The sequence below is a fragment of the Amphiprion ocellaris genome, chromosome 9, assembly GCF_022539595.1.
Source record: "Amphiprion ocellaris isolate individual 3 ecotype Okinawa chromosome 9, ASM2253959v1, whole genome shotgun sequence".
Lineage (NCBI taxonomy): Eukaryota > Metazoa > Chordata > Actinopteri > Pomacentridae > Amphiprion > Amphiprion ocellaris.
The window spans coordinates 18,708,852-18,734,867 of record NC_072774.1 but is presented as its reverse complement, the minus strand read 5'-3'; the positions used below and the strand labels follow the sequence as shown (position 1 = coordinate 18,734,867).

The following is a 26,016-nucleotide window of genomic DNA, read 5'->3' as shown; positions in this document are numbered from 1 at the left end:
CAATGTGAACGGGTCACGTGGCTTGTGGCCCACCAGCTCAAGTGCATTTGTTCTGTGATGACTGTTTTAAAGGATTTTGCCTCCATCAACAGAAAAGTGGAGGGGATAACCTTTTGGAATTCAGCCTAGGGCTTCCTCTTTGACGTTTTGCTCACTCCTGGCTTGCACTCTCTCTCACTCTTTCCCTGAGGAAAGGTTGATACTTGAGAGGGTTGATCTATCCTGAGGAATTCAGGTAAGATGATGTTGGGATTTTTTGTTTATGGAGAATAATAACAGAAAGTGCATATCATTGTCTGCTAACCAACAAGCGCATTTCTTGCATTTGTGCCGAGAGGGTCTTCAAAATGGTCCAGGCAAAGCTAGATTTCTTTTATTTCAAGTTTCTATTTTCTGAATTACTTGGCGATAGTTTTACTTAATATCTGATCCAAAGTTGAGATTCATTTTCTATCTGGGTCATTTCATATTTATTGATAAAATATATGCTGTTCAGACTCTACACTGAAGGGTAGGAATGAGTTTGTATATTGTCTCTGATTATTGAGAACAAAACTGACCCAGATGTTTGAAATGTTCTGTTTATCACCTTGTTCAATATTTACCTCTGAGCTTCATTTGTATCAGCCATCACTGCCTTTCACAGCGTTGTGTGTGTTCACTGTGGCATTTTCATTCTTTTTTCTGTTTTGAATTTTGTGTGTGGGTAGAGGAAATGTATTTGTGTTAGCAGTGAGTACAAACAGAGATAGTGTGAGAGAGCACATGTTGCTACGAGCTGATCATACTGTGGTTGGTAAGGTTAGCTTGTCCAGGCCAACAGTCCTCGTGACAGTTTCTGTGCTCTGTTGTCTCGGCTAACGGCGCTGTTAAAACAGTGGATTTGCATACATATGCAGATAGCTTGAACATACTCATGGATCTTCAGACAGTATTTCCTTCAAAAGCAGAACTTCAAATGTTGTTGCAAGTAGAATAGTGTAGGCCCATTTTTCATTGGGTCATAATAGCTCAGTTTATAATCCTTTCACTGTTTGTTCACTCACAGCATACTGACTGCGTTTGGTACCTCCTAGATGTACACACTATTTTCTCCATCTCTTCAGTCCATTTTTTACTGGATAAGCATTACAACTGACGCCACATGTTGTGGTATAAAAGATTTCTATTACTTTAGGCTCAACAGCACCTCTGACTCACGTCTTCTTTTCTTTTTGCACAGTGCATACAGCCTTAACCACCGTCATAGTGTCACTCATGATGTACAGCTTCATGGGAGGGGGCCTGTTCTGTGCCATTGTGGGGAACATCTTGCTGGTGGTCTCCACGGCCACAGACTACTGGATGCAGTACCGTCTGTCGGGCAGCTTTGCCCATCAGGGCTTGTGGAGGTACTGCATGTCTGGCAAATGCTACATGCAGACAGACAGCATTGGTAAGCAGTGATTTAGCTTCACGGAGCCTAAAAATGTCACTTGGGGCTCCCTGAGCTCACCAGAGTGGAGATCTGATAATCTGGTTAAAGGGATTTCATGATGGCAAGTGTATACTGGAAGATTAGAATGCTAATAGTGGTGGAAAAAGTATTTACATCACTAAAAACCTACAATTTCATTTTGCAGACGCTTTTATCCAAAGTGACACCCATCTGAGAATAAATAGAACACAAGCAGGGATCTAGTCAGGAGAAAACAACCTGGATAAATGCCATAAAACAAGTTCATAAAACAAGTACAAGGCCAAGACTGCAGCCAGTCTCTTAATGGTCCATGTTTACCTGATGAGGTTTGTTATTTTGTACTAAACACAAAGCACAGCTGGGGCTGATGGAAATGTCATTAGTTGAGCAGAGTTATGATAATAGACAACTTTAACTGCTGTATTGTGTAGTTATACCGAGAATACCATGAATTTGTGCATACAATTTCATAGGGATAAAGCCGTTGAGATGTTTTACGCAGAACTGTAAAAACTGTCTATGTTGTTTTGCATCCGACGAAAAGTCAAGGGAAAACCGAAGATTTTATGATTGTCTGCAGTAAAGTTTCTGAGATATTTTAATCTTAACTAACAAGATGAACAGACCAACGTACATTGTCCCCCACTGGAGCCACATTGTTTGCATGGCTGAGAATAAAACAGTGCAGTGTGTATGTAAGTACACCCAATAAAATAACAAAATCCTTTGAAATTAGATTGTGGCACTTTGATAGTTCAAATGTATCATTGTGTTAACCTGTAAGTGCTGTTTAAATTGTTTTTTTCAACTTCCTTCTGGACTGTCGCACTGTGTGTGATAATACTTCTGATCTCAGCCTGCTGACGCACATCTGTTTCTGTCAGCAGATAAACAAAAGTGCTGTCAAATTCTGAGAACTTCCTTTGAGGGAAAATAGAAAATGCATTGAAATCACACCACATGCAAGCAGTCAAAGAGCCTCTGTATCAAAACTGTGCTGAAATAACATATGTTAGTAAATGCGCTGACAGTGAATGCATTTTGGAACATAAATCCAAGTAAAGGCAGCAATTTTCTATTCACTTGATCTTTCTTCACGTATCTTTATAGCATCCTGTCTTCTGCTTTGCTTTACTCCTCCTCAGCCTACTGGAATGCCACTCGTGCCTTTATGATCCTGTCTGCCATGTCATGCTTCGCTGGCATCATTGCAGGAATCCTCTCCTTTGCGCATTTCTCTGCCTTTGAGAGGTTCAACCGCTCATTTGCTGCTGGGATTATGTTCTTTGTTTCAAGTGAGTTGTGGACCCACCAACAAGTTTTTTTTTCTACTCCACAATCGCCACAGATTACCTATAATTTAATGGATTTAAATAGGATACAAAGTTCAGAAAAAGTTTACCAAGTCCACCATTGTGACATAGTAACCGTCAGCTGAAAATATTTTTACTGTAACGGATGTTGATAATATTTTGTGTAACTTTCTGCCCACCACACCAGCTCTCTTCGTTCTGCTTGCAATGGCCATTTACACCGGGGTGACCGTGAATTTCCTGGGCAAGCGCTTTGGTGACTGGCGTTTCTCTTGGTCCTACATACTAGGCTGGGTGGCACTGCTCATGACCTTCTTTGCAGGTTTGTTCATATAAATGTCTCACTAGAGTTCTGTATAATTGCTGTGTCTTGTTGATTGTAAACAAAATCCTTTTGAATCATTATATTAACATTTCTCAGCTTTCACAATGACAGTAAAACAGTCAATAGTCCGAACTTATACCAGCTCCTGAAAAACAAATCATGAATTCAGAAATGAACTTTCACTTTCCGAACATTTTATTGACAGGAAATTCTTGAAGCTGTTGCTGTTATGAATTAGTACAATCTCAAGATTTGCACTTATAAAAATATCTGCTGTACAATTTCAAACTCACACATTCTAAAAATAATACACCAAAAATATGTCTTACCATGAAAAATGATTTTAAAAAAATATTCTGTCCAGTGCTTTGATGTGGTGTCATTATGTTATACTTGACCTGTCTGTGTGTTGTAGATATAATCTTTGTGACTGCTACATCTCATTACAGCTGACATTTTTTTTTTTTTTTTTTTTTTGCAGGTATATTCTACATGTGTGCCTACAGAATGCATGAGTGCAGAAGAGTGGCTGGCCCACGTTAAAGTAAACAGGAAATAATGGGCTAAGGCTGCAAAAGATATCCATTCACATTCATTCATTTAAAGATAGAGAGCTTACAGGAAAAATGAAATAAATTTGGAAATATGCATATGTACCAAAGATGTCTTGTGTCTTTGTAATAAAATGGGGTAGAAGATACAGTCTCTTTAATCAGGATTACATAACCGTTAACAAGATGTATTAAAGGTGATAAAAGTTACCTTAAGGTGTCAGACATTCTTCTATTAATGAACTGTTAAATATGCCATTACACATTCTAATATATTTTCTGTACTGTACAATTTAAAAAATAGCACTAGAGCTCATTATGTACATACAACATTGAAATTATATTTCTACTCTTAGCCAGAGCTGGCGCCTTGCCTTTGCAATTCTATGACAGCGCGCCCACGCTTCCTGAAAATGGACTTTTTACTAGTGCAGCGGAAGATAGAGGAGGAAAAGTAGAAGATGATTGGATCAATACAGCTGTTGCAGGTGCTGAGCAGCAAGGTGTAGTACCTCCACTCTGGGCTCTTATGCTGGAAATAACCCAGTAAATGAGAGAGATTGTATGGCAAAACGCAAATGAGAAACACAGCCAGAGTCCCCAAGGCCATGCCAATGGCTTTCTGCTTCTGCATGCTGGAAATCCTGGGGCGGGTGTATAGAAACCAGATGCAGCTCACGTAGCAGTAAACACAGACTATAAGAGGTATAAGGCAGAGCACAAAGAAAAACTCCAAACGTACTGGGAGGAGGACCTCCAACTGCTTTTCTGTGAAGTTTTCATAGCACACACTGGAGTTTTTGTTGGCCAGGGACGGGTGATGCACGGTGATGAAAGTGATGCTGCAATGTGCTGCTGAAATGATCCAAATAACAGCACTGGCAACAATCGTGTACACAGGTTTGAGCAGCTGATGATATGTGATGGGGAATGCTACTCCTACGTAGCGGACCACGCTGACTGCCATTAGCAGCAAGGAGCTGGAGTAGATTGTGGAGAAAAAGGTGAAGGAGGTGATGGAGCACAGGAAGCTGGGCAGAGTCCATTTCATGCCTGACGCTGCTTCGTGCATCTTAAGAGGGAGGATGAGCAAAAAGAGCAGGTCGGAGACGGTCAGATTGAGCAGCAGGATGTCTGTTGGAAGTGGCTTGGAGTGGATCTTGACACTGAAGGCACAGAGAGCCAGGAGATTGGCAGGAAGGCCGATCACGAAGGTAATGATGTACACTGAAAGAATGACCTCAGTCCTCACCACTGACTCCATCATAGATCTAAATCAAACAAAATAACAACCAGAATGTATGTAACTGAGACAGGTAGTAAAAACCACCAAAACAACAACAATAATAATAATGATGCATGTGAAATTAAAATGAGGTTAAAACAAAAACACAGAAAATGCCAAAAAAAAAACCAAAAGCAATGCGTCAATATGAATAAATACAAATAAAATGATTTGTATTTATAAAAGCACATCGTGCACATTATGAACTACAGCTAAAATATATTTGATAAAAGACATTTGACTTTTAAGAGTCCAATCAGCACCTCAGTTTTTTTAATCATCAATATTCCACCTCTGTTGGACATGAATATGGATAAAGTTAGTAAGAAGAACGGCTCCGGTCGCTGATCAGTGCCAAAACAAATGAGTCACACTCGCTTCTCAAGCTCAAACTCCAAACACCAGACGTGGAATTTCAATAGCAACAAGGATCAACAATGTTTGATTTGATAAGGTAAACCTGGGTTATTTACTTACCTAGCAGTAGAAGATATCCCAAATGTCAAGGAATAAAGAAACTACTTAAATCCTGTTCTGTGGCTTTCTTCAAAGACAGACAGTTTACAGCTCGTCAGGTCAAGGTTGAGCTGATATAAAAGGTTATAAGCCGGAAACAGCAAGTCATACACAAGCCCTGTGACACACAGCTCTACTCATCCTCTGCTGAGCAACAAGCTGTTGGTTAATATTAACTAAAATGCAAAATACATCCTACATTTATTTAGTGTTGTGATGACAACACAAGCTCAGACGAGAAGCCATGATTTGAAATATATTATTTTTACACACAGACATTCAATTTTAGACATCTCTCTTTGAGTTCAGATCCGCTGTGCCAATAGGAGTGACGTGGTTTCAGCAGCAGAGGAGAAAATTGCTTTAAATATTGCCTTCAACCTACAGATCTGTTGCATGTTGCTGGAGAAAAGCTTACATGTTGATTTTCTTCCTGTCAGTGTTGCCATTATGATCAGTTAAGACTGCAACAGAAAGTAAACATGGAACTCTGAATGTTTAAAAAAGATCTTTTTTTGTCTTTTTCACAAAACTCTTTACTGAACTCTAATTATCTAAACAAGTAGCGGTGTGCGACACAAATACATAAATGAAAACTATACATTGCATAAATATTGCACCAATTCATTTATTGCAAGCAGTGTAGTTAAGAGTGTGCAAATAAATGGGACTTACTATGGGATGTTAGCAGAAAACGTCCTCTGATCAGGAGTTTAGATAAATACTCATGTCACAATGGTCACCCTGGGGAAAGTAACATGTATGGCTTTAATATTTCTAAATGTTTGAGCAATAAAAGCAATAGCAGAAAATAAACATATATATATATATATATATATATATATATATATATATATATATATATATATATATATATATATATATATATATATATATATATATATATATATATATATATATACATATACATACAACCAACATAAATGGGACTCACAAACTATGCTTAATGTGGAGAGACAAAACAAATAAATAGAGCAAAAGAAAAACAATAAAATCACGTGATTGAGACAGTTTTGTTTTATGTGTGAAGGTTGGAGCAGCTCCAAATGTGTTCATGTGTTTCATGCTTTGCATTAGTCGCGTCTGACCCAAGAATTATTAGAATTATTATTTTGCATAATTTACTGCACCTTTGTCAGTGGATTTAGTCCACCTTCCCTCTGGACGGCTGTTGCATTGTTTCCATGCTGTTCAGCCCAGTGTGATCTACGCATTTCTTCCACACAATCATTGTCATAAACACAGGAGAGTCTGTCCACCTCTGAGTTTCTCTCAGATCTCTTTTGGCCTGATTGTGTATCGTCCACTTGTGATCTAATAGCAAGAGATAATTTCGTATGTTAGAGGGTTTACAGAAGAGACAATAATAAAATAGGCTATTCACCTCAATTTCTCACTTATTTTATTAAACTCACTGTTATATCAACACAACCAATGAAGTATTTGTATATTTTTTTTCACCTTTGACATGTGTCGTATCTATTTTCTTCTTCATGGACATTGCCTAAACAATCTTGTGACCTAAATGAAAACAAGATAATGTAAAAGTCTGTTTTGAATTAAGAAAATCTGACATAAGTCTTGTGTGAACTGTTCTACAAAAAAATCTAGTTTCATACTTTGAAAACACATGAGTGTTGCACAGAGAGTATGGTGGTGATCTGTGGGTTATTAAAATGACAATGAAAAGGTTGAGCATCAGAACACAACAATAACTGATGACAACAAGCTCAGTCTACCAACCTGTTCCTGGAATATTTCCTGTAACTGAAAATTGAACATCCTATCAGCAAAACAACCCCCAGAGCAATTAAGCATGACACCCAGGTGAGCAAAGAGGCTGTAAAAGAAAGAAAAGCTTTGTTAGTAAAGATGATCCACACATTACTCTGTTGATCACCTGGAGTTTAACTTACATGTTTCTGACCAGCTGCCTACAGACATCTGTTTAGTGTCACTGCCCAGCAGGTTCCTGGCTGTGCATGATACATTATTCAGGCCTTCAGCTGGGACCCACAGATACCCAGAGACTACATGTGTCTGATTTGTGGAGTTAGAGGTAAATGATGATGAGAGAGTGTGATTTCCATCAATAGTCCAGTATATAGATGCATTAGGGGACGCCTCAGCCCGGCAGACGCATCTCAGCATGTTTTCTGTCCGACTGCAGGAGGATTCAGGTAGGATTACTGGGGCATCTAGAAAGACAGAATATACACATATTGACACTTTACATGTGATCAAACCTCTCAGATCTTTTATGTGTATCATTTTAAACATACAGAGTGATTAAGTAGAAAACGTGACACATTTGGTGTCATCTCTGATCAGAAACAGGCCAACCATCCTGGTTTCCTCAAGTTACAAATACTTATGCTCATTTATTGCTCTCTGTCCACTTTCCTTCTGCTGTTTATTGTCACAGTTTTTATACCTTTCAAGATCAGCTCAGTCTAGACAGTTTCTATTAGAATGAGAGCTGTAACCTTAGTGTTCTGCCACGTGGTCATCCAGGAATATGTAGCAATTCCTGGATGATTCATGGACTCATATACTTTTGTTTATTGGACTGGGCCTTGAAAGTGGCAGCAGGTGAGGTCAGCATATGTCAGTTTCTTGAATGACAACAGCATGCTGTTATCTACTTCACATTGTTTTACTAATTTTAATTAAAGACAGAGTAACAATTAAATATATGCTGGCTTTTCTGCCTTTTAGCACATTTTATGAAAAAAATTTCATTTCAAGTCTGACTTTATTAAGGTCACAGCTCATGGGCAGTTCCTTTTATTTTAAAATCACTTGAATTCATGTTCTGTTCAGTTTGAACACAGAGAACCCAGAGGCTACTTTGTTCATTTTTAGTAGTGATTAATGCTGATAGATAGCCTACACTGGTAATGAATAAAGTTGGAAATTATTTCATGATCTTTTTGTACTATAATTATTAGTTTTAGTAAAGCTTTAGGGTAAGGTCTGCATAATTTGCTTGATCTGCCATTACTTCAGCTATTTCACAACACACAGCAATGAGCTCAATGCAAGCGCAAATTTATGCATAAAAAAAAGAAAGAAGCTAAAATCTAATATTCATGCGGAGACGCACTGCGCAAATTGTTTTCACTTAATGCACCTACAGTGCACCCGGAAAGTATTCACAGCGCTTCACTTTTTCCCACATTTTTTTATGTTACAGCCTGATTCCAAAATGGATTAAATCCATTTTTGTACTCAAAATTCTACACACAACACCCCATAATGACAATATGATTTTTTTTTGATATTGTTGCAAATTTATTAAAAATAAAAAACCTGAGAAATCACATGTACATAAATATTCACAGCCTTTGCTGTGAAGCTCATAATTGAGCTCAGGTGCGTCTGTTTCCACTGATCATCTTTGAGATGTTTCAGCAGCTTAATTGGAGTCACCTGTGGTAAATTCATCTGATTGGACATGATTTGGAAAGGCACACACCTGTTTGTATAAGGTCCCACACTTGACAGTGCATGTCAAAGCACAAACCAAGCATGAAGACATAGGAATTGTCTGTAGACCTCCAAGACAGGATTGTCTCGAGGCACAAGGCTGAGGAAGGTTACAGAAAAATTTCTGCAGCTTTGAATTTTCCAATGAGCACAGTGGCCTCCATTGCAAGTGGAAGAAGTTTGGAACCACCAGGACTCTTCCTAGAGCTGGCTGGCCATCTAAGCTGAGTGATCGGGGGAGAAGGGCCTTAGACAGGGAGGTGACTAATAACCCGATGGTCACTCTGTCAGAGCTCCAGCATTCTTCTGTGGCGAGAGGAGAACCTTCCAGAGGGACAACTGTCTCTGCAGCAATCCACCAATCAGGCCTGTATGGTAGAGTGGCCAGACGGAAGCCACTCCTTAGTAAAAGGCACATGGCAGCCCGCCTGGACTTTACCAAAAGGCACCTGAAGGACTCTCAGACCATGAGAAACAAAATTCTCTGCCTTATGAGACAAAAACTGAACTCTTTGGAGTGAATGCCAGACATTACGCTTGGAAAAAAACCAGGCACCGCTCATCACCTGGCCAATACCATCCCTACAGTGAAGCATGGTGGAGACAGCATCATGCTGTGGGGATGTTTTTCAGCAGCAGGAACTGGAAGACTAGTCAGGATAGAGGGAAAGATGAATGCAGCAATGTACAGAGACATCCTGGATGACAACCTGCTCCAGAGCGCTCTTGACCTCAGACTGGGGGACGGTTCATCTTTCAGCAGGACAGTGACCCTAAGCACACAGCCAAGATATCGAAGGAGCAGCTTCAGAACAACTCGGTGAATGTCCTTGAGTGGCCCAGCCAGAGCCCAGACCTGAATCCAATTGAACATCTCTGGAGAGATCTGAAAATGGCTGTGCACCGACGCTTTCCATCCAGCCTGATGGGTCTTGAGAGGCACTGCAAAGAGGTATGGGTGAAACTGGCCAAAGATAGGTGTGCTAAGCTTGTGGCATCTTATTCAAAATGACTTTTGTAATTGCTGCCAAAGGTGCATCAACAAAGTATTGAGCAAAGGCTGTGTATGCTTATGAACCTGTAATATTTCATTTTTTTCATTGTTAATAAACTTGCAACAATTTCAAAAAACTTTATTCATATTGTCATTATAGGGCGTTGTGTGTAGAATTTTTGAGGGGAAAAAAATGAATTTAATCCATTTTGGAATAAGGCTGTAACATAAAATACTGGAAAAAGTGCAGCGCTGTGAATACTTTCCAGGTGCATTATAAATGGAACTTCCTGACAGTACAATAAGACAGCATGAGAAAATGGTCTTAAAACAGTTCTTCTGACTGAGAGCTGTGGGAGGACAGGTGGATAACACTTTAGGAAACAGCTGGAGCAATATGACTAAAATGTGAGGAAAATCAGCTGAGTTCAGAGAAAACCTGAATGGCTTCAGCCAGAAAGTGACATAACGTGAGGTTTAACCAGACCAGGGTACTGGGGTATCTCACTGTGGTAACTTATCTATTGTAATCAATGCGTATAAAAACATTGTCCATTAAACAATCAGTTCCTTTTCTAAAATGGCATCACCATTCCTGGAAGAGTTTTTAGTGGTGCAGGCCATTTCAAATCCATATCAATCAGATTTTGTTGTTCTTTGTGCATTTGTAGAGCAATATAATCCTAAAACAGAAACTGACGGCCTTATAACCTTGTGGCTGATCTTAAGAGATTTGCAGGAAATCTACTCATTAGTTTGACTGATGTTTTTATATTTGTTCTTTAATTCTTCCCTAAACCGTTATATACTGTCAAGGTTGCCTCAAGTCTAAAATGACATTGCAGGCCATAAGAGCGACATTAAATGTGATTCATCCTTTGAAACCTATTAAGCAGTGAAATTTAAATAAAGACCTTTGTAGATATCATATAAAATTCAAACGAGTCAGTGACATTGTCGGTACTTTGAACTGGAATTCTACCTGGTCAAAATGTAATTACAGATATCTTAAGTCAGAGTTTTGACTGGGGAAATGACATCGCTGGTAGTAAGGTCAGGATGGAGAAAAAATGAGGATAATGCAGATATCTTGAATTCAGGGAAATTGAAGGTATCTTGAACTGGAATCATGACTAGTCAGACATGAACTTTAGATATCTATAGTTCACACTGCGGATGTCTACAACTAAATATTTGATATCTGTAATGTGAAACCCCATACAAACAAATGGTCAAAATGATATGATTTGTCTAAGAGAAACTAATGGATATCAAAATTGACAGTTGTGGATTGGAATAATGTCAGTGATGAAATCTCAAATTTTCTTTTTGACTAGGAAGAATTACTGACACATGCGATACATATTCAGCCTAGGTATTAAATGGTAAAACAACTTACTACATTTGCTTAGTTTTGTAGGATGTGTTAGTATGTGCTATGCAATTATTGGGCAACACAAAATTGTGACAAACTGATTTTAGACAGACTTTTTTTTCTTTAAGTAGAACTTACTTGTGGTTAAATTCTATGGTGGTATTGATCACGAGTTAGAAAATGGTTAAACAGAGTGAAGCCATGTGAATATTTAGCCCCGATTTGCTGAGTAAATGAAATTTTATCTTTAAGTTCTGTTACAGTGGAGGAAATATGAGGTTTCTTACAATGAACATCCACATCTGCCCAGTCAGACTGTCCCACTCCAATGTCGTTATGGGCCATGCAGGAAACAGAAGTATCTCGTGTAATGTTGTGGAAGGACATTCTTCCTCGAGTTGAGCTGATTTTGTCGGTCTGGTCCGTCTTTCTTCTGAACCATGAGTATGTGTGAGGTCGGGGATTGCTCTTGGCATCACATTCCATGAAGATGCTGCCACCCTCCGTCACTGCTTTGTTTTCCAGTGTCAGACTTACAGCAACAGGTTTATCTGTAAATATAATAAATCACTGCAATAAGACAGTTACCAGTAATATACAAGATATGTTAATGTGTGTCTGTTTTTTATTGTATTTCCAGCACACAAACCGTTTGACGTACATAAAATGTTGAGTGTAATTTCTTGACTTTGTGTGGTGAAGGTTCTGAACTGTGCAGAACAACTCAGTTTGCTGTTATGGATTTCATTTGTTGCCAGTCCGTGCATTGTTTCTCTATATAACCACTGGCCTTGCACTTCCCTGGTGAAAGTGGAGCTTTCCAGAGATGAGCTTTTCTTCCAGTGGATGGATGGAGGTGAGGAAGGACAGGAGTAGTTAATGCTGCAGTTGGCCTGAAAAATGTCCCCCTCCACTATCTGCCTCTGAACGGAGATTATGGGAGTTTTTCTCTCTGCAAGTCAAAGCAAAGTGGTGAGAGAAAAACAGTGAAAATGAAAAGTTTGAGCAAGGTGCAAATCAGGCCAGCATTGTTTAAAATCAATAACTTTGTAGCTTTCAGGTACAGTCAGTTAGAGCTGCCATGATTAACCGATATAATATATAAACACAGGCTGTTACAACCCCGGCTCGGGGGGGGGGGGGGGGGGGGGGGGGGGGGGTGTTGTAGTTGGTAAAAATCAAATTATTTATTACAGAAAAAATTGAACAAAAATGTGCAAGATACTATACAAATGAGGCAAAACTAAGGAAGAGGGCTGGTGGGTGTGGCTCAAATTAAAGAAAACAGCAAAACACAAGAAGAGTTCTCATAAGGAGAACTTAACACTACAACACAATCACTGTGGAAAAAAGAAAAGGTTAAACAAAAAGGCTCACTACCTGGGACCTGGCACAAAACAAAACTACATGAGAGTCAGCACTCCTAACCCTGGTGAAAACTAGACAAAAGAAAACGACCTGTAATGAAATGTTGCTGTATCAGTTTTTAACTCTAACCGTGGCCCAATTCCTACCACACAATCTATCTTGCCTCAACCACACAGAAACACAGAATGGCACGCTGGAAACCAGCTGCTCCGTTCACTTGAACTGCCAACGCTTTTAAAAGAGTTGGCAGTTTTCGGTTGGTCAGCCTGGTGAGCGCCGCACCAATCACAGGACTCCTGGTTGCAGTCACGCCTCTGCCGTCGTGGTCCAACCAGGGAGTGGGGATCACACAGCCCTATTTGCATAGCCACAATATATATTTAAAACACACACACAGGGTAGGAGGCGCTGGCCGTAACACAGGCGCTATTCAGTGAAGAAGCATTTTATATGTGTTTACTTCTCTCCTCCTCTCTGTGTTTAACACTACTGCATCTCAATACAACCAACCTTTTAAGATTTTTCTGTTACTGTTGTCAAATGATGGAACAAGAAGTACTGATTAAAACACATCCCACTAGACTACATGTAAACCAGCATCACTTCCAGGCTGCTGTTCTGTATTTCTACATTCCTGACTTCATGTCCATGACGTGGCCTGACTCTGACTGTGATCTCATCACATGCAAGTTTAAAACAGCAGCTGTGCAGTGGCTCTAAATAGGTTATACTTTCATAAAATTCAAATCTACTACCACGGTCAGAGAACAATTACACAACAAAAAATGGAGTTGCTTTACTTGCTCCATGCTTGAAAACTATCCACCATGTCGGTGTTGTACTTTGCATAATATATAGATCTAAGACCATTAAATGACAACAGATCATCAAAGTAAAATGAAGTAAAATGAAATTAGGAAATTTATGATTTGTATCAATTGGCTAATCAGGACATTTTTTATTTCATGTTATATAGTGTTTATGTCCTGCAAGGGGATATTCTCTTCTCACATATCAGAGCCAATAGATAGCAATATAGAAACTGTATCATGCTGTAGCTGTGTGTGTGTGTGTGTGTGTGTGTGTGTGTGTGTGTGTGTGCAGTGAATAACTGTGCAAAGTTTCTTTGATGATGTAATACATTTTTCAAGTTTTTTTGTAATTCAGCCTCCTTCTGTTTTTTCGATCATACTTAGATGATACAGGACATTTTATTAAACCACCAGGGGGCTCAGAATGAATGTAACCTTGCATGTCCTAAATTTAACTCACATTTATAAATATTTACTTACCCACATAGATAGTTACGATTTGTTCATGGAATTTTTGACTGGTTTTTGACTCTGGGTCGATCCACACATAAACTTTTAGGTGGTTGTCAGCTCTTCTCACTTTATCAATCATCAGAGAGCAGTTTCCTTCTGCAGCTTCACCCAACACTGAAGTGCGTCCTCTGAACTGGGATTCCACGGTATGAGACTGACGTCCATTATACACTACAGGATAGTGGATCTTATGGTACTGGTACCAAATGACTCGATTATGGGGTTGTGTCTGACATGGCACCACAACACAGCTTCCTTCCACTGCAGTCACTGTTTTGGGTACGTTGATGGTCCAGCTTCCCACCTGCTGGAGAACTGAGATGCCTGTGTGGGTGAGAGGAGGAAAGAAAATATAATAGTAGAAGACAACAGATGTGATGCTATTTTTTATGTGTGAGAAAATAAAGTATGTGACACACAGCTGGAAAGTCTGACGCACAGAGAGAAGTCACTATAAAAACCAAATAACCACAATGCTAAGTTTACCACTTAGAGGCATTTACCAAAATAAAATGACCTAAACAAACCCTTAAGTTCTCAGAAACCAACTTAATATATTATTGTGACAATATGTCAAAGACGGAGGACTGTCAGTTTTCTTTCGGAATATATCGCAACACATAAGAACTATACATTATCAAATTCCTTACGGATATATTACATTTTGGGGCTGCACAGTGGTGTAGTGGTTAGCACTTTCGCCTTGCAGCAAGAAGGTCCCTGGTTCGTGTCCCGGCTTTCCCGGGATCTTTCTGCATGGAGTTTGCATGTTCTCCCTGTGCATGCGTGGGTTCTCTCCGGGTACTCCGGCTTCCTCCCACAGTCCAAAAATATGCTGAGGTTAATTGATTATTCTAAATTGCCCGTAGGTGTGAATGTGAGAGTGCTTGTTTGTCTTTGTATGTAGCCCTGCGACAGACTGGCGACCTGTCTAGGGTGTCCCCTGCCTTCGCCCGAGTCAGCTGGGATAGGCTCCAGCCCCCCCCGCGACCCTAGTGAGGATTAAGCGGTGTATAGATAATGGATGGATGGATATATTACATTTTGAATAGTCATAATAATATGGGGCATGCAAAATGATAATACTTTTTACAGTATGAGAAATGCTGTAAATACTTTCTAATTCTTTTCATTGATGACTATAACCAAAGTTTACATTTTTATGATTACACTGTTATGATTTTGTTTTTCTATAGTGAAATGTATTAATTAGTAGTATTTGACTGTAAGATTCTAGTAATAACATTACAAAGAGAGCAGGTAATTACTGGTTTCTTTTGTTTGATGCTGCTTTTTCTCCCTTTCCAGGTTAAACTCAGTCAGTTTATATAGCTTATTGTGTGTGCTTGTGCATTTTGTTTTCTTCTTTTAATGAATGCTAGCAACAGAACCACTGATACAAACAGATAAATCTTTATATTACCAGTGAACAAGCTGAACAGTCTCAGCAGACCAGCAGTCCCCATGAAGAAATTGGCTGCGTTCCTTCCTTCAGAAAGTCACCTCTGACCTTTTAACGTCTGAAACACAGCAGCTGAAATGTAATGTTACATCAAGATTACTTTGCACTGAATAATTTCTGCATGAGTAGTAAGTCTCTTTGTCACTGATGGCTGAATGTTTAATCAGTTTATTACGCAGCATGTCTACTAGAGGGTTTAAACTGTCATTTCCATGGTTTCACAAAGTCATGTCATCCTGACTTTGTGATGCTTCATCGTGATTTCAATCTTTTCCACAGAGAATGTTGTATTGAAACTTGAATTTAAGAAATTGCTAATTAAATTATGATCAAATCAAAATACATATACCAAAAATGCAATCATTTTTCCAAAATTACTCAACCCTATTGCTGCCACAATCCTCTACAGGTCTCTTTTTATTTACACTTTAAAGTGTCAAAAAGCACAACTAGGGTAATCAAAGTACAAAAAAAGGTTTTCAGTTTTCAGCTAATACCAACACAGACTATTATTTCACCAAAAACTAAGTCCATTATATGTACAAGAGGGCTTACCTCAGTAGATGAGCTGCTGTCTGAGTGCATCTGTGATGTCCACTGATCTGTTTCTGTGCTCAAGCCCACTTTTTACCACAACTTAATCCCCTCTACAGCCCTTCTGGTCTTTTCAGCCTCAAACAGGAAACTTGCTGAGCTCATTTAAAGCAGCTAACCTGAACGATGAGAAAGCTTGAAAGAGAGGCTGTCTTGGTTTTTTTTAATCTAAGATCAGGGTTTGCTTAACACTTCATCACTTGTGGTAAAGAACAGGGTTGAAGCACCGTGGCAAGGCTAAGATGCATTGAAGATAAAGTCTCATCCAAATGTGTAAGGTACTGAACATAAAGGGATCTTCAAAAGTATACCGTAAATATCTGTTTTGTTGATTTATCAATTAATGTCATACAAATCAAACCAATATCAGGTGTGACAATGCTTTGTCTTGAAAACCAGCACTAATTCTCCTGGATGTACTGGTGCAGAAGTGTCACACAAGAGCTGCCTCAACTACTTTGATAATATGCTCCTAATGCTAAGTTTTCTGTGTAGACGGAGCATGAGATACAGATAAACATGACAAATTAGCTAAAGAATAGAGAAAATTGCCTCTATATCACTATAGGTTAGACAAATAAACATTTAAATGAGGTCCTCAAATTTAACATCAGGTTGACTGATGGTGAATCAAGTAACATATGGATTACTAGGAACAACAGAAAATGCAAAACTATGCACTACACTCTAAAAATAATGTGTTCAACAACAACAAAAAATGTAGTTTATAGTAATCAGTAAATTAGATTTTTTTTCATCTTGCAAGCATACATTTAATTAAGTGGTGGGAAATAGCATCGTTGAATTACTGTATGCTGATCACATCAGCCACCTAATGGGGCTATGTCACCTCTGCTACAGAAACACAGAGGTATGGAACATCAGAAATCACAAAAGCAAGGAGATAACACATCCATGAAAGTTACTCACACAGTTAGTGCACTTGCCAGCAGCTCAACCTCATAACCAGTCTGTGTATGTCAATGAATACCAACCACACAATGCTAAATGTAAGCGAGTATTTGCTAAAAATAAAAAATAAAAAATTATTTATTGAAAAAAATATACATTTAAGCTTATATTTATGACATAGATAGCTTAGATAAGACAGATAAATAACTCTCTTCTTACATAACACGATTGATAATTATGCTCGAAACTGTTAAAAGTTAAAACATGAGGAAATACTCTAGAGACTGTTATTTTTTTGGGGGAAAAGGTATTTTCTGCATCCCCTGACTCTCTTCCACAATATAATTTCAACAACTGCACTTTCCACATAAACAAATGTTAAAATTAATGCATTAAACAGCTTATACTAAACTAGCAAATAAGTGTAAAATACCATGAGATTTTTACATGTAACCATCAGCATTAAAAAAAAGCATATGTAAATATAAAGCATTTCATATTATTTTGCATTGACAGTGGAAATTGTGAAAATTGTTCATCTTCATTAAAATGATTGTGTATTTACAATGTGATGAAATTGTTCTTCATCAAAAAACAAAACAAAAAACAACTAAATCAGACAAAATCTTTAAAAACTAGAAATCAGATGATACATTTCTTTCAGGGCCGATACAAATTATTAGTAATCAGTAAGAGCCAATATGTGGATCCAGTATATGTTTGAAATAAAAACTTTCAGTTCTATGAACAAATAATATAATATCAGTCAGACTGTCATTTAAAACAACGTTACTGACAGAATGTTTCTGCTATTGCAGTTTCCTCCAAACATTTGTACAAGACAGGCCAAAATTCTGTACATTTGCTTAATTACACCAAAAACATACACATAAGAGAGCAAGACAGATGTTTCCACAGTGCAAAACATCATCTATTTTTTGCTTGAACTCTTCCCCTTAAATGTAACCTGAGCATATTCACACTCTGCTTCCTTCCTCACATTTCTAGGCCCCACTTCATCATACAGGTTTCCCATCTCCAGTGCATTGCTCATAAAATTTCTGCCAACACCCCCCACCATTGACTTCTCTTGGTCCAGATAGGAACCACCAGATGGATTCATGTTTGCAGAATCTGCTCCCTTCTTGTTCTTGCTCTTCCAAGACACAGTAGAGTAAATGACATTGCTCTCCTCATCATTCTTCTCTGAGCTTTTACCTACTCCTTCTGCATTGTTTGGCCCAGAGTTTGGCACAGTGGTGCCATTTGGCTCAGTAACAGTTGGAAGGTTGGCAGTATGTGGTTGTCTCAGGCTTTCGGTGTTGGCATAAATATTGTCTTCTGTTGTGTTAGGTACCTACAATCAAACAGAAAACATCATCAAAACAGGTACTGTACTAATCTTGTTTAATTGCCTGAATTGTAAAACTCTTAGAGTACCCCATTTGCCTCTCTTATCAGATGTTGGCTCGTAGCGACTCGGCTGATTTCACCTGTGAGGTGACTGTTAGGGTTTTGGCGGTTCTTCAGAATCCTGAAAAGTATAGAAGAACATGCAGCAAAAAATGAGTTTATTTGATTCACACTTGGTTTTCTCACCGTTCATTTGTTTGTCCACAGGATGAAATCACAGAGAATGCTAAAATTTTTACGAAAAATGACTATTTCATGTCAAAATTGAAACTGAGATAAAAGTAGAATAAGTAGTTCTGCCAGGTGTAAGAGGGCTCGTATTCTAACTTCTTTATTAGGTCGCCATATTATAAAGTGAAGATAGTTGTCATCTGAACCTTCTCTCTTTGTGAAACTGAGGGCACACTTCACTTAGTGTTACCTGGCGCAATAGTGGCAGATAATGGTGGATGCTTTGCCTGGTGTTGCTTTGCTCACAGCTGCTTTGTTGGTAGTAATTTGGACTTATTTGCAAATAAAATGGTCAGCTTTAAGTTTTAACTTTGCCAATTTTTCCTGTATGTGTATAACAGGGTTCAGCTTTTGTACCTTAATTAATGAATCAGATGACTGGTCATTTGTGTTTAGTTCATCTTGGTTGTAAATAAGTGACTGACCATCAACCATAATTAAGTTTAAGTGGGGTTTTTTTGTATTGATTAACATCACTTTGTAGAACTCTGTTTTCACTTTGACATGAAAGAATTTTTTTTTGTAAATTCTTGTCAACAAAGTCAAATTTTATAGACTTTGATTCAATACTGAAAGCAATAAAAGGGGAAAACTTCCAAGGGAAGGGGAATACTTTTCATCGTCACTGTCTGTAGGATACTGATGGATAGTTGTCATTGATATGAATCCTAAAATCCTTCACCAGTGATGCCAATGATGAATTAAAAGTCAAAATTTTTTTTAAATTCTCTACATTGTTCTGTCTGTCCACTAAATGATGTTAATGAATGTTGACTTTGCAGTTGGGTTAGGGTAAAGGTGCAATTAACTTGTTGCTTTAGGACAGAACCTGCTCAATATACTAAGATGGCTCAAAAAAATGATGGGATTGTCTTCATTTAGTGTCTCACCAGTTGTTAACTTACCTGATAACACATAGCAGAACACACACAAGTGCAAGTAAAATGGCAGATGTGGTAATGAAAAGTGGCAACAGCATTTGATCTGGAACACAAAATTGAAAATTAAGAAAAGGTAAAATTTAGATCTAGATTTCTGGAAGAAGTATGGATAGCCCACAAATGTTTTGACTTCTTGTCTTTTTGTTATCAATACCTAAAAATGCCTTTTTCTTAAATCACTGCAGAGGTACTGTATATGAGAGTAATGCATACTAGGAACACCTCACAAGACCTGCCATTATGGGGACGCTCTGTCTAGAAATCACAGTGTGGACCTTGTCAAAGACACATTGCCAATTTTCCCTGCTTCCAACACTTCAAGAACTGACTGATCTCTTGCTGCTTAATATACCCCTGAACAGGCTTCATTTTAGTAAGATATTCAATGATATTTCCTTCATCTGATAGTGGTCTTAATCTTGTGGTTAGTCAGTGTATAGCAAGCCTTATAGTCGACAGCATGTCTAAAGAAAAATAGCTGTAAATCATTTCAGTGACAATGTCATAGATGGCAGGAAGTGGTGTTTCAACACATCCAAGAGTTACAGTGATATTTATTCAGTTGCACCATCCACCTTCTGAACAGACAGACTTGGGTTTATACAGTGGTGCTTGTAACATACAAAACAGGCCAGTGGCTCCAAGATCTTGTTGTCAAGTTAAGACTGCGACATGGGCATTAACAAAGTTAAAGGCAGTGGCCATTAATAAACAATAATATCGTAGGAGACTCTTGAAATGCAAAAATCAAATGGTCGTATATATTATTTCTCAGAATGAGGTAGAATACACTCTAAAAATGATACATTTCCTGCTTTAGGACGAGTGGTAATTTTGTCTGGACTACCAGGTTATTGCGACACAGTGAGTTTACCTCGCAATAATATTTGCATTTCCTATAAGTCAGAATGATTGCTAAACTTATTGTGATGAAACATAAAAGTTATTGTGAGGTAACTGCCAGCTTCCAGCTAACTATTACAAGAAACAGAAAACAGACCTTGACTTTCAGCACATGCTTGATGCTCAGGGTAGAATTGTTGACTGGCAAATCCATGAGAGTTGAAGCTGTGGCAGATCAAGATGAAACAATCAATCTCTTGTGGTTGAGTCACAGTGATGAAGCTCCTCAGACCTTTGTGATTATTTAGACGCTCACTGCTGATCACAAACTTGTCAGACTGACTGACAGGCTGACCATCCAAAGACCAGTGTAAAGTGGGAAAAGGATTTCCCACAGTCTCACAGGAACAGTTGATCTGGCCTGCAGTTGTGGTGCAATCAGATGACGGCAGGATCTGTGGAGGAACTGCAATCAAAGGAAAAATTTAATAGAAAAAGATGTACTGACAAAATAACAGTTTTGAAAATACGGATGACTGAACGCCCAGCTCGATGCTCATTTTCAAGTTGGCATAAAAAAGAATTGTTAATGTTAGACATCTAAGTCAATAAAACATACCTGCTTTAAAATCTTTCTCTCTGTTTTTGACTGACTACTTACTTAGTAATCTGATGCAGTATGTTAACATCACAACATCTTATCACAGACACTGGAACATGTCATTGGGATTTTTAAAAAAATGCACTTAACTGGTTTAAATAATATCTAACAGGAGGATTCAATTTTATTCATGTTAATGATGATTCTTCCACTAATATCAGAGTTCCACAAGGTTCTGTGTCAGGACCAGTACTATTTATTTTGTACATGTTTCCCTAAGGCAACAGTATTAGTTTGGCAGATGACACCCCGTTGTAGTTATCTGTAAAGCCAAATGAAATGAAACCAGTCAGTTAGTCAAACTTCAGGCATATCTTGGAGACATAAAGGCCTGGATGACTTGTAAATATTTTTGGTTGGTTGGTTCCTTCCCATTGTTGACGATTGCTTATTCATAGGGGATCCAAATGCAACGTTGGATTGTTGGGTTCTCTGTTTAAAATCTGTATGGTCTTCACCTTACTAAGTTAAGTACTATGAGATAAAATATGTTGTGAATTGGCACAATATATAAAAAACAGAATTGAATTGAATGTTCAAGCTAATGTGTCATTGATTTTTCTGACAGGTATTTTATTTAGAATTTTGAAGTTCTTTCTCTTTTTGTGATGTAAGTCAGTTTTCATTTATCTCTTATTGTTTAAATGACTAAAAAAAACAACTAGATCATAGAAATTTAAAAAAAAAAAAAAACAAGCTGGTTACAACATCATTGTGACTTCTTAAACATAAGTGTTTTTAGTTATGTGATACATACACTGAACATCTATCTGACTCAGGTCAGAACGTCCAACTCCAACATCATTTGCAGCCTCACAGAAAAATGGCCGACTGACTTCAGATGCTTGAATGTTTAAAACGGCTTTGGTTCCAATGACAGTCTCCTGGCTTCCATCATCTCTGTACCAGGTGAAGCTCCTTACTGCTGGGTTTGCATTACTTGTGCATGTCAGAGTCACATTACTGCTCTGTTGGACTGGACCAGAGGGACTGACTGACACTGTGGTGTCTTTAGGGGAATCTGAAAAATCAGCAATGAAACATGCACATTATTGGTATATAACTGGGTGTTACATTCTTTATCATTAGGCCTAATATTTGGATTGTGTCAACCACTTATTGAAGCTGCTAACAGGAAAAAAACATGTATGTGTTACTGATGACTAAATGCCCAGCTCTATGCCTATTTTCAAATTGGCATAAAAAAGAACAGTTAATTTTAGATGTGTAAATTATTTAAAACATATCAGTTTTAAAGTATCCTGACCTTTAGTAGCTCTGTGGCAGGTGTAGTTCCTTCCTGCTGTCTTGGCATTTCTACTGCATGTCTGATTCATTTTTTGATCTCATGCAATCTGTTCAAGCTGATGTGCAACTGGGAGTTTTGTTACTGATAAATATTGTAATCAATTATGTATTTTGAGGATCTTCTTCTTTTTGTCTGATTGTTTAGGTATGATTGGTTTGAGATGCATTTTATTAGTGGGATTGATTTATTAAGATCATCTGTGATGGTTGGTCTACTAACATATTCAAGGAAGTTGTCCTGAAAAAATATAAAATACCAGTAGCAAGTAATACTAGTGTTTCTGGTGCAAGTTAATTCTTTCAATCACTGTATTTTTTGCTGCACAATTTTAAAAAAATGTCCAAACCCCGATATGATTAAGTGTGACATATTTATATGAGGGACTGATGACAGCCTGAGTATAAATCCCTAGTAGATGTATGGTCACTAGCATTTCCACATTTCAGATGAATTTTTTATGATAAGATTGTCATGGATGTAGATATTCTTTCAAATTGATATAATTATTTATTGTTCCCCTGCCAACAATTTGAGAGAAGGTAAATAAATAATTAAAGGAACCAGAAATAGATTCTTTTAAAAAGCTTGCTTAAATGAGAAATTGAATAGCTAGATTATAGGGGAGAAATGTCTGTTAAATTATGACTTCTGAAACATAAGTGTTTTAAGTTATGTGATACATACATTGAACATCTATCTGTCTCAGGTCAGAATGTCCAACTCCAACATCATTTGCAGCCTCACAGAAAAATGGCCGACTGACTTTAGATGCTTGAATGATTAAAACGGCTTCAGTTCCAATGACAGTCTCCTGGCTTCCATCATCTCTGTACCAGGTGAAGCTCCTTACTGCTGGGTTTGCATTACTTGTGCATGTCAGAGTCACATTACTGCTCTGTTGGACTGGACCAGAGGGACTGACTGACACTGTGGTGTCTTTAGGGGAATCTGAAAAATCAGCAATGAAACATGCACATTATTGGTATATAATTGGGTGTTACATTCTTTATCACGAGGCCTAATATTTGGAGATTGTGTCAACCACAGATTGAAGGTACTAACAGAAAAAGTATGGATTTGCCCAATTGTTTAACTATTCTGAATGTATAGTATAGAAATTTGAGGGTTGATGATTTCAATCTTGAAGTTACTGTCTAGTCAGGATGTGTAAAACAGACAAGTTTAATGCATACACTGAACAACTACTTGCCTGTTGCTCAGACGTCCAACTGCATGATCATCTGTAGCCTTGTAGAATAAATAACTGCTGGTTGAAGTGACCTCAGTGTTTTAAATGCATTTATTCCCAAATAACCTGTATGGTCTAATGCACTATCAACTGCCAAAAACATTAGATTAAACTGTTTTGAAGTGTAACATTTCCTCATTTTTTCAGAACAGGAAAAATGTGCCATGATTAATAGATTAATATGAATATTAAAATTGCTGACTATTGTCTTTCTTGTAATGGAATAATAAAGTCATTCAATAACTGTTACTAAGTCAGTGGATCTGGTTTGGTTAATGTTAATGTTCAGGTTTTATCAGTGGATAAATTGACTCACAGGAAACAGCAGCTGTTAAACTTCTGCTTTCAGATGCATCTCTGCTGCCATCTTGTTTCTTGTAGACCACAGTGCAGGAGATAATCTGTCCATGATGGAGGTGAGAAGCAGTGAAGGTCAGGACAGACCTCTTGACTTTAGTTTTGTCCACATTCTCCTGCAGTTGCTCTTGAACGTCACCCAGACTGGGGGTCCATGTCAGAGTTGGAGGAAGAGTCTGACAGGGAGCTGGAGCAGAGCATGTCAGACTCACTGAGGATCCCTCCTTCACCTCCAGAGGAGACAGAGTCAGGTTTGGTGCAGGAGGATCATCTGGTTGGAAGGTACATTTAGATTAGACTATGAATGAACAACACTTTCTTTCAGATTTTTATTGTGATTTGTGAAATGCAGTAAATTTAAATCTAGATCAAGGCACATCTGCAAGCATATTTTGTCTCTGAATGATCTGAATATGGATATAAGAACCTACCTGTGACGACCAAATTCACATGACGATCTGCAAAACTGTATTTCAGATCATTTGGACACTCCAGTCTGAAGTAATACTGACGGCTGTTTTTAGCAATCATATTATTGAAGGTTGAGGTGCAGTCTTTCTTTGTTAAGTCTCCTGTCATTGCTGGACTTATAGTAATCCTTGGATTGCTATCGTTCTTCCATATTGCTTTACACCTGTTATTTAGGTGTTGTTTAAAGTTATCAAGTACATCAAAGGAGCAGGGGAAGGTCACACAGGATCCTTTCACAACTTCTACTTTCTGTGGCACAATGACCCTCCAATCTCCACACAGGACACCTGAAATACAAAATACAACTGTTTACAGAAGGAAAGGAAACAGTATTATTGTCGTTTCAGTGATCTGCTGCCTTTCTCCAAAATGATTATTGTTTAATAATTTCAGAGTTTTTGTTAGACCCTGCGAAAACAAAAAACTAACAAACAAAAAAACTTTCCTATTAAATATTTGAGAGAGGACTGCTCACAGATTTTGGTAGTTTTGATGTTATACCAAAGTATGAATCTTTTAAATTAGAACCATTTTAATCTTATAACTTTCAATAATCTTTACCCATACCCAGATACTGATGGACTTGAACTCACCCTGAGGCAAGGAGCCAATCAGCAGGAAAGTCAAAGCTCCAAGCATCGTTGTTTGTCTGGAGGAAGCCAAGTGTAAAACAGTACAGAGTTTACAAAAGAAGCAGTTTGCATTTTTTGGTACATTTCTTTCTTCAGTCAGTTTAAATGTGGAATTTTAAAGACATAACTACTAAGTAAACATGACAAATAAAATAAAGTGGTCTGCTACAGGGATTTTTACTTGAATTAAAATGAAAGGTCACACAAATTTTGTCAAGACCCTCAACAGAATCTCAATCATTTTTTCATTTGCAAAATCACAAATCTTTCACTCAGGTGAGGAAACAAAGGATTACCATTGTTTTTTACAATGAATTGTTTCTAACAGTGAATGTATCAGTTAAACTGATTAGTGCAAATTTACGATGTGACAGTGCTGAAGCAACTGTGACCATGATTATTGCAAAGTTAATATTACCATATAATCTCACTGCAGAGATCAATGATAGAGATCAGCTCTTTAAAATTTTAGTGGGACTATTATGTAAAAAAGCATGCGGCTTTTATATTACAATGTTCAGAACATAAACTGTCAGTTAAAAACAAAAACAGGAAGTTAAACTTACATTGGCATTTATTTAACTGTTGTATTTTTAATCTAGGATGTGTTTCATGTTTCCGATTAGTCAAGGAAATACTCAAAAATCTATAAAACATATGAGACTGACAGCTTGAAAGTGTCAAAATGTCAAAAATATATCCCCCTTTGCAAAGACAGTCTAACCATTTTAAATTCAACTTCAGGTTTTATCAATTTTAGCATTAATCTTAAGCATTTCAAGGACTCCTAGAAAATTATACTCTGCTTGATCTAAATTTTAGTATTCATTTGTACAGTACTGAAGATATGATTACTTACATTTAGCACTAGGTCTGCAGGGAAGTCAAATTCTTCAGAAGTGAAGTTGCACTTCAAAGAA

At 37.8% G+C, this 26,016-nt stretch overlaps 3 protein-coding genes across 6 annotated transcripts; 1 reads left to right on the top strand and 2 right to left on the bottom strand.

Annotated features, from left to right (window-relative positions):
- The first annotated feature begins 85 nt into the window (after positions 1–85).
- On the top strand, positions 86–3,758 carry lim2.5 (lens intrinsic membrane protein 2.5). Its single transcript, XM_023276219.3, has 5 exons — positions 86–235; positions 1,223–1,435; positions 2,605–2,754; positions 2,960–3,094; positions 3,579–3,758. Exons 2-5 carry the CDS (start codon positions 1,258–1,260, stop codon positions 3,638–3,640), a joined length of 525 nt encoding a protein of 174 aa, XP_023131987.1. The 5' UTR covers positions 86–235; positions 1,223–1,257; the 3' UTR covers positions 3,641–3,758.
- On the bottom strand, positions 3,270–13,607 carry LOC111572537 (free fatty acid receptor 2-like). 3 transcript variants are annotated; one of them, XM_055013303.1, is made up of 9 exons: positions 12,709–13,607; positions 11,990–12,280; positions 11,616–11,879; positions 7,387–7,668; positions 7,214–7,310; positions 6,932–6,991; positions 6,601–6,784; positions 6,125–6,193; positions 3,270–4,919 (listed from the first exon to the last, which is right to left on the bottom strand). In XM_055013303.1, exon 9 carries the CDS (start codon positions 4,913–4,915, stop codon positions 4,001–4,003), a length of 915 nt encoding a protein of 304 aa, XP_054869278.1. In that variant the 5' UTR covers positions 4,916–4,919; positions 6,125–6,193; positions 6,601–6,784; positions 6,932–6,991; positions 7,214–7,310; positions 7,387–7,668; positions 11,616–11,879; positions 11,990–12,280; positions 12,709–13,607; the 3' UTR covers positions 3,270–4,000. The 3 variants fall into 3 exon arrangements, with proteins under 3 accessions (XP_054869278.1, XP_054869279.1, XP_054869277.1); XM_055013302.1 differs by lacking the exon at positions 3,270–4,919 and having other exon boundaries at positions 12,709–13,437; XM_055013304.1 differs by lacking the exons at positions 6,125–6,193; positions 6,601–6,784; positions 6,932–6,991; ... (3 more) ...; positions 11,990–12,280; positions 12,709–13,607 and adding an exon at positions 5,411–6,101.
- Positions 13,608–16,834: 3,227 nt separating this feature from the next.
- LOC129347280 (B-cell receptor CD22-like) lies at positions 16,835–26,016 on the bottom strand. 2 transcript variants are annotated; one of them, XM_055013820.1, is made up of 10 exons: positions 25,956–26,016; positions 25,058–25,113; positions 24,425–24,751; positions 23,953–24,264; positions 23,072–23,335; positions 21,836–22,099; positions 20,575–20,883; positions 19,539–19,617; positions 18,430–18,523; positions 16,835–18,346 (listed from the first exon to the last, which is right to left on the bottom strand). In XM_055013820.1, exons 2-10 carry the CDS (start codon positions 25,101–25,103, stop codon positions 17,921–17,923), a joined length of 2,121 nt encoding a protein of 706 aa, XP_054869795.1. In that variant the 5' UTR covers positions 25,104–25,113; positions 25,956–26,016; the 3' UTR covers positions 16,835–17,920. The 2 variants fall into 2 exon arrangements, with proteins under 2 accessions (XP_054869795.1, XP_054869794.1); XM_055013819.1 differs by lacking the exons at positions 21,836–22,099; positions 23,072–23,335.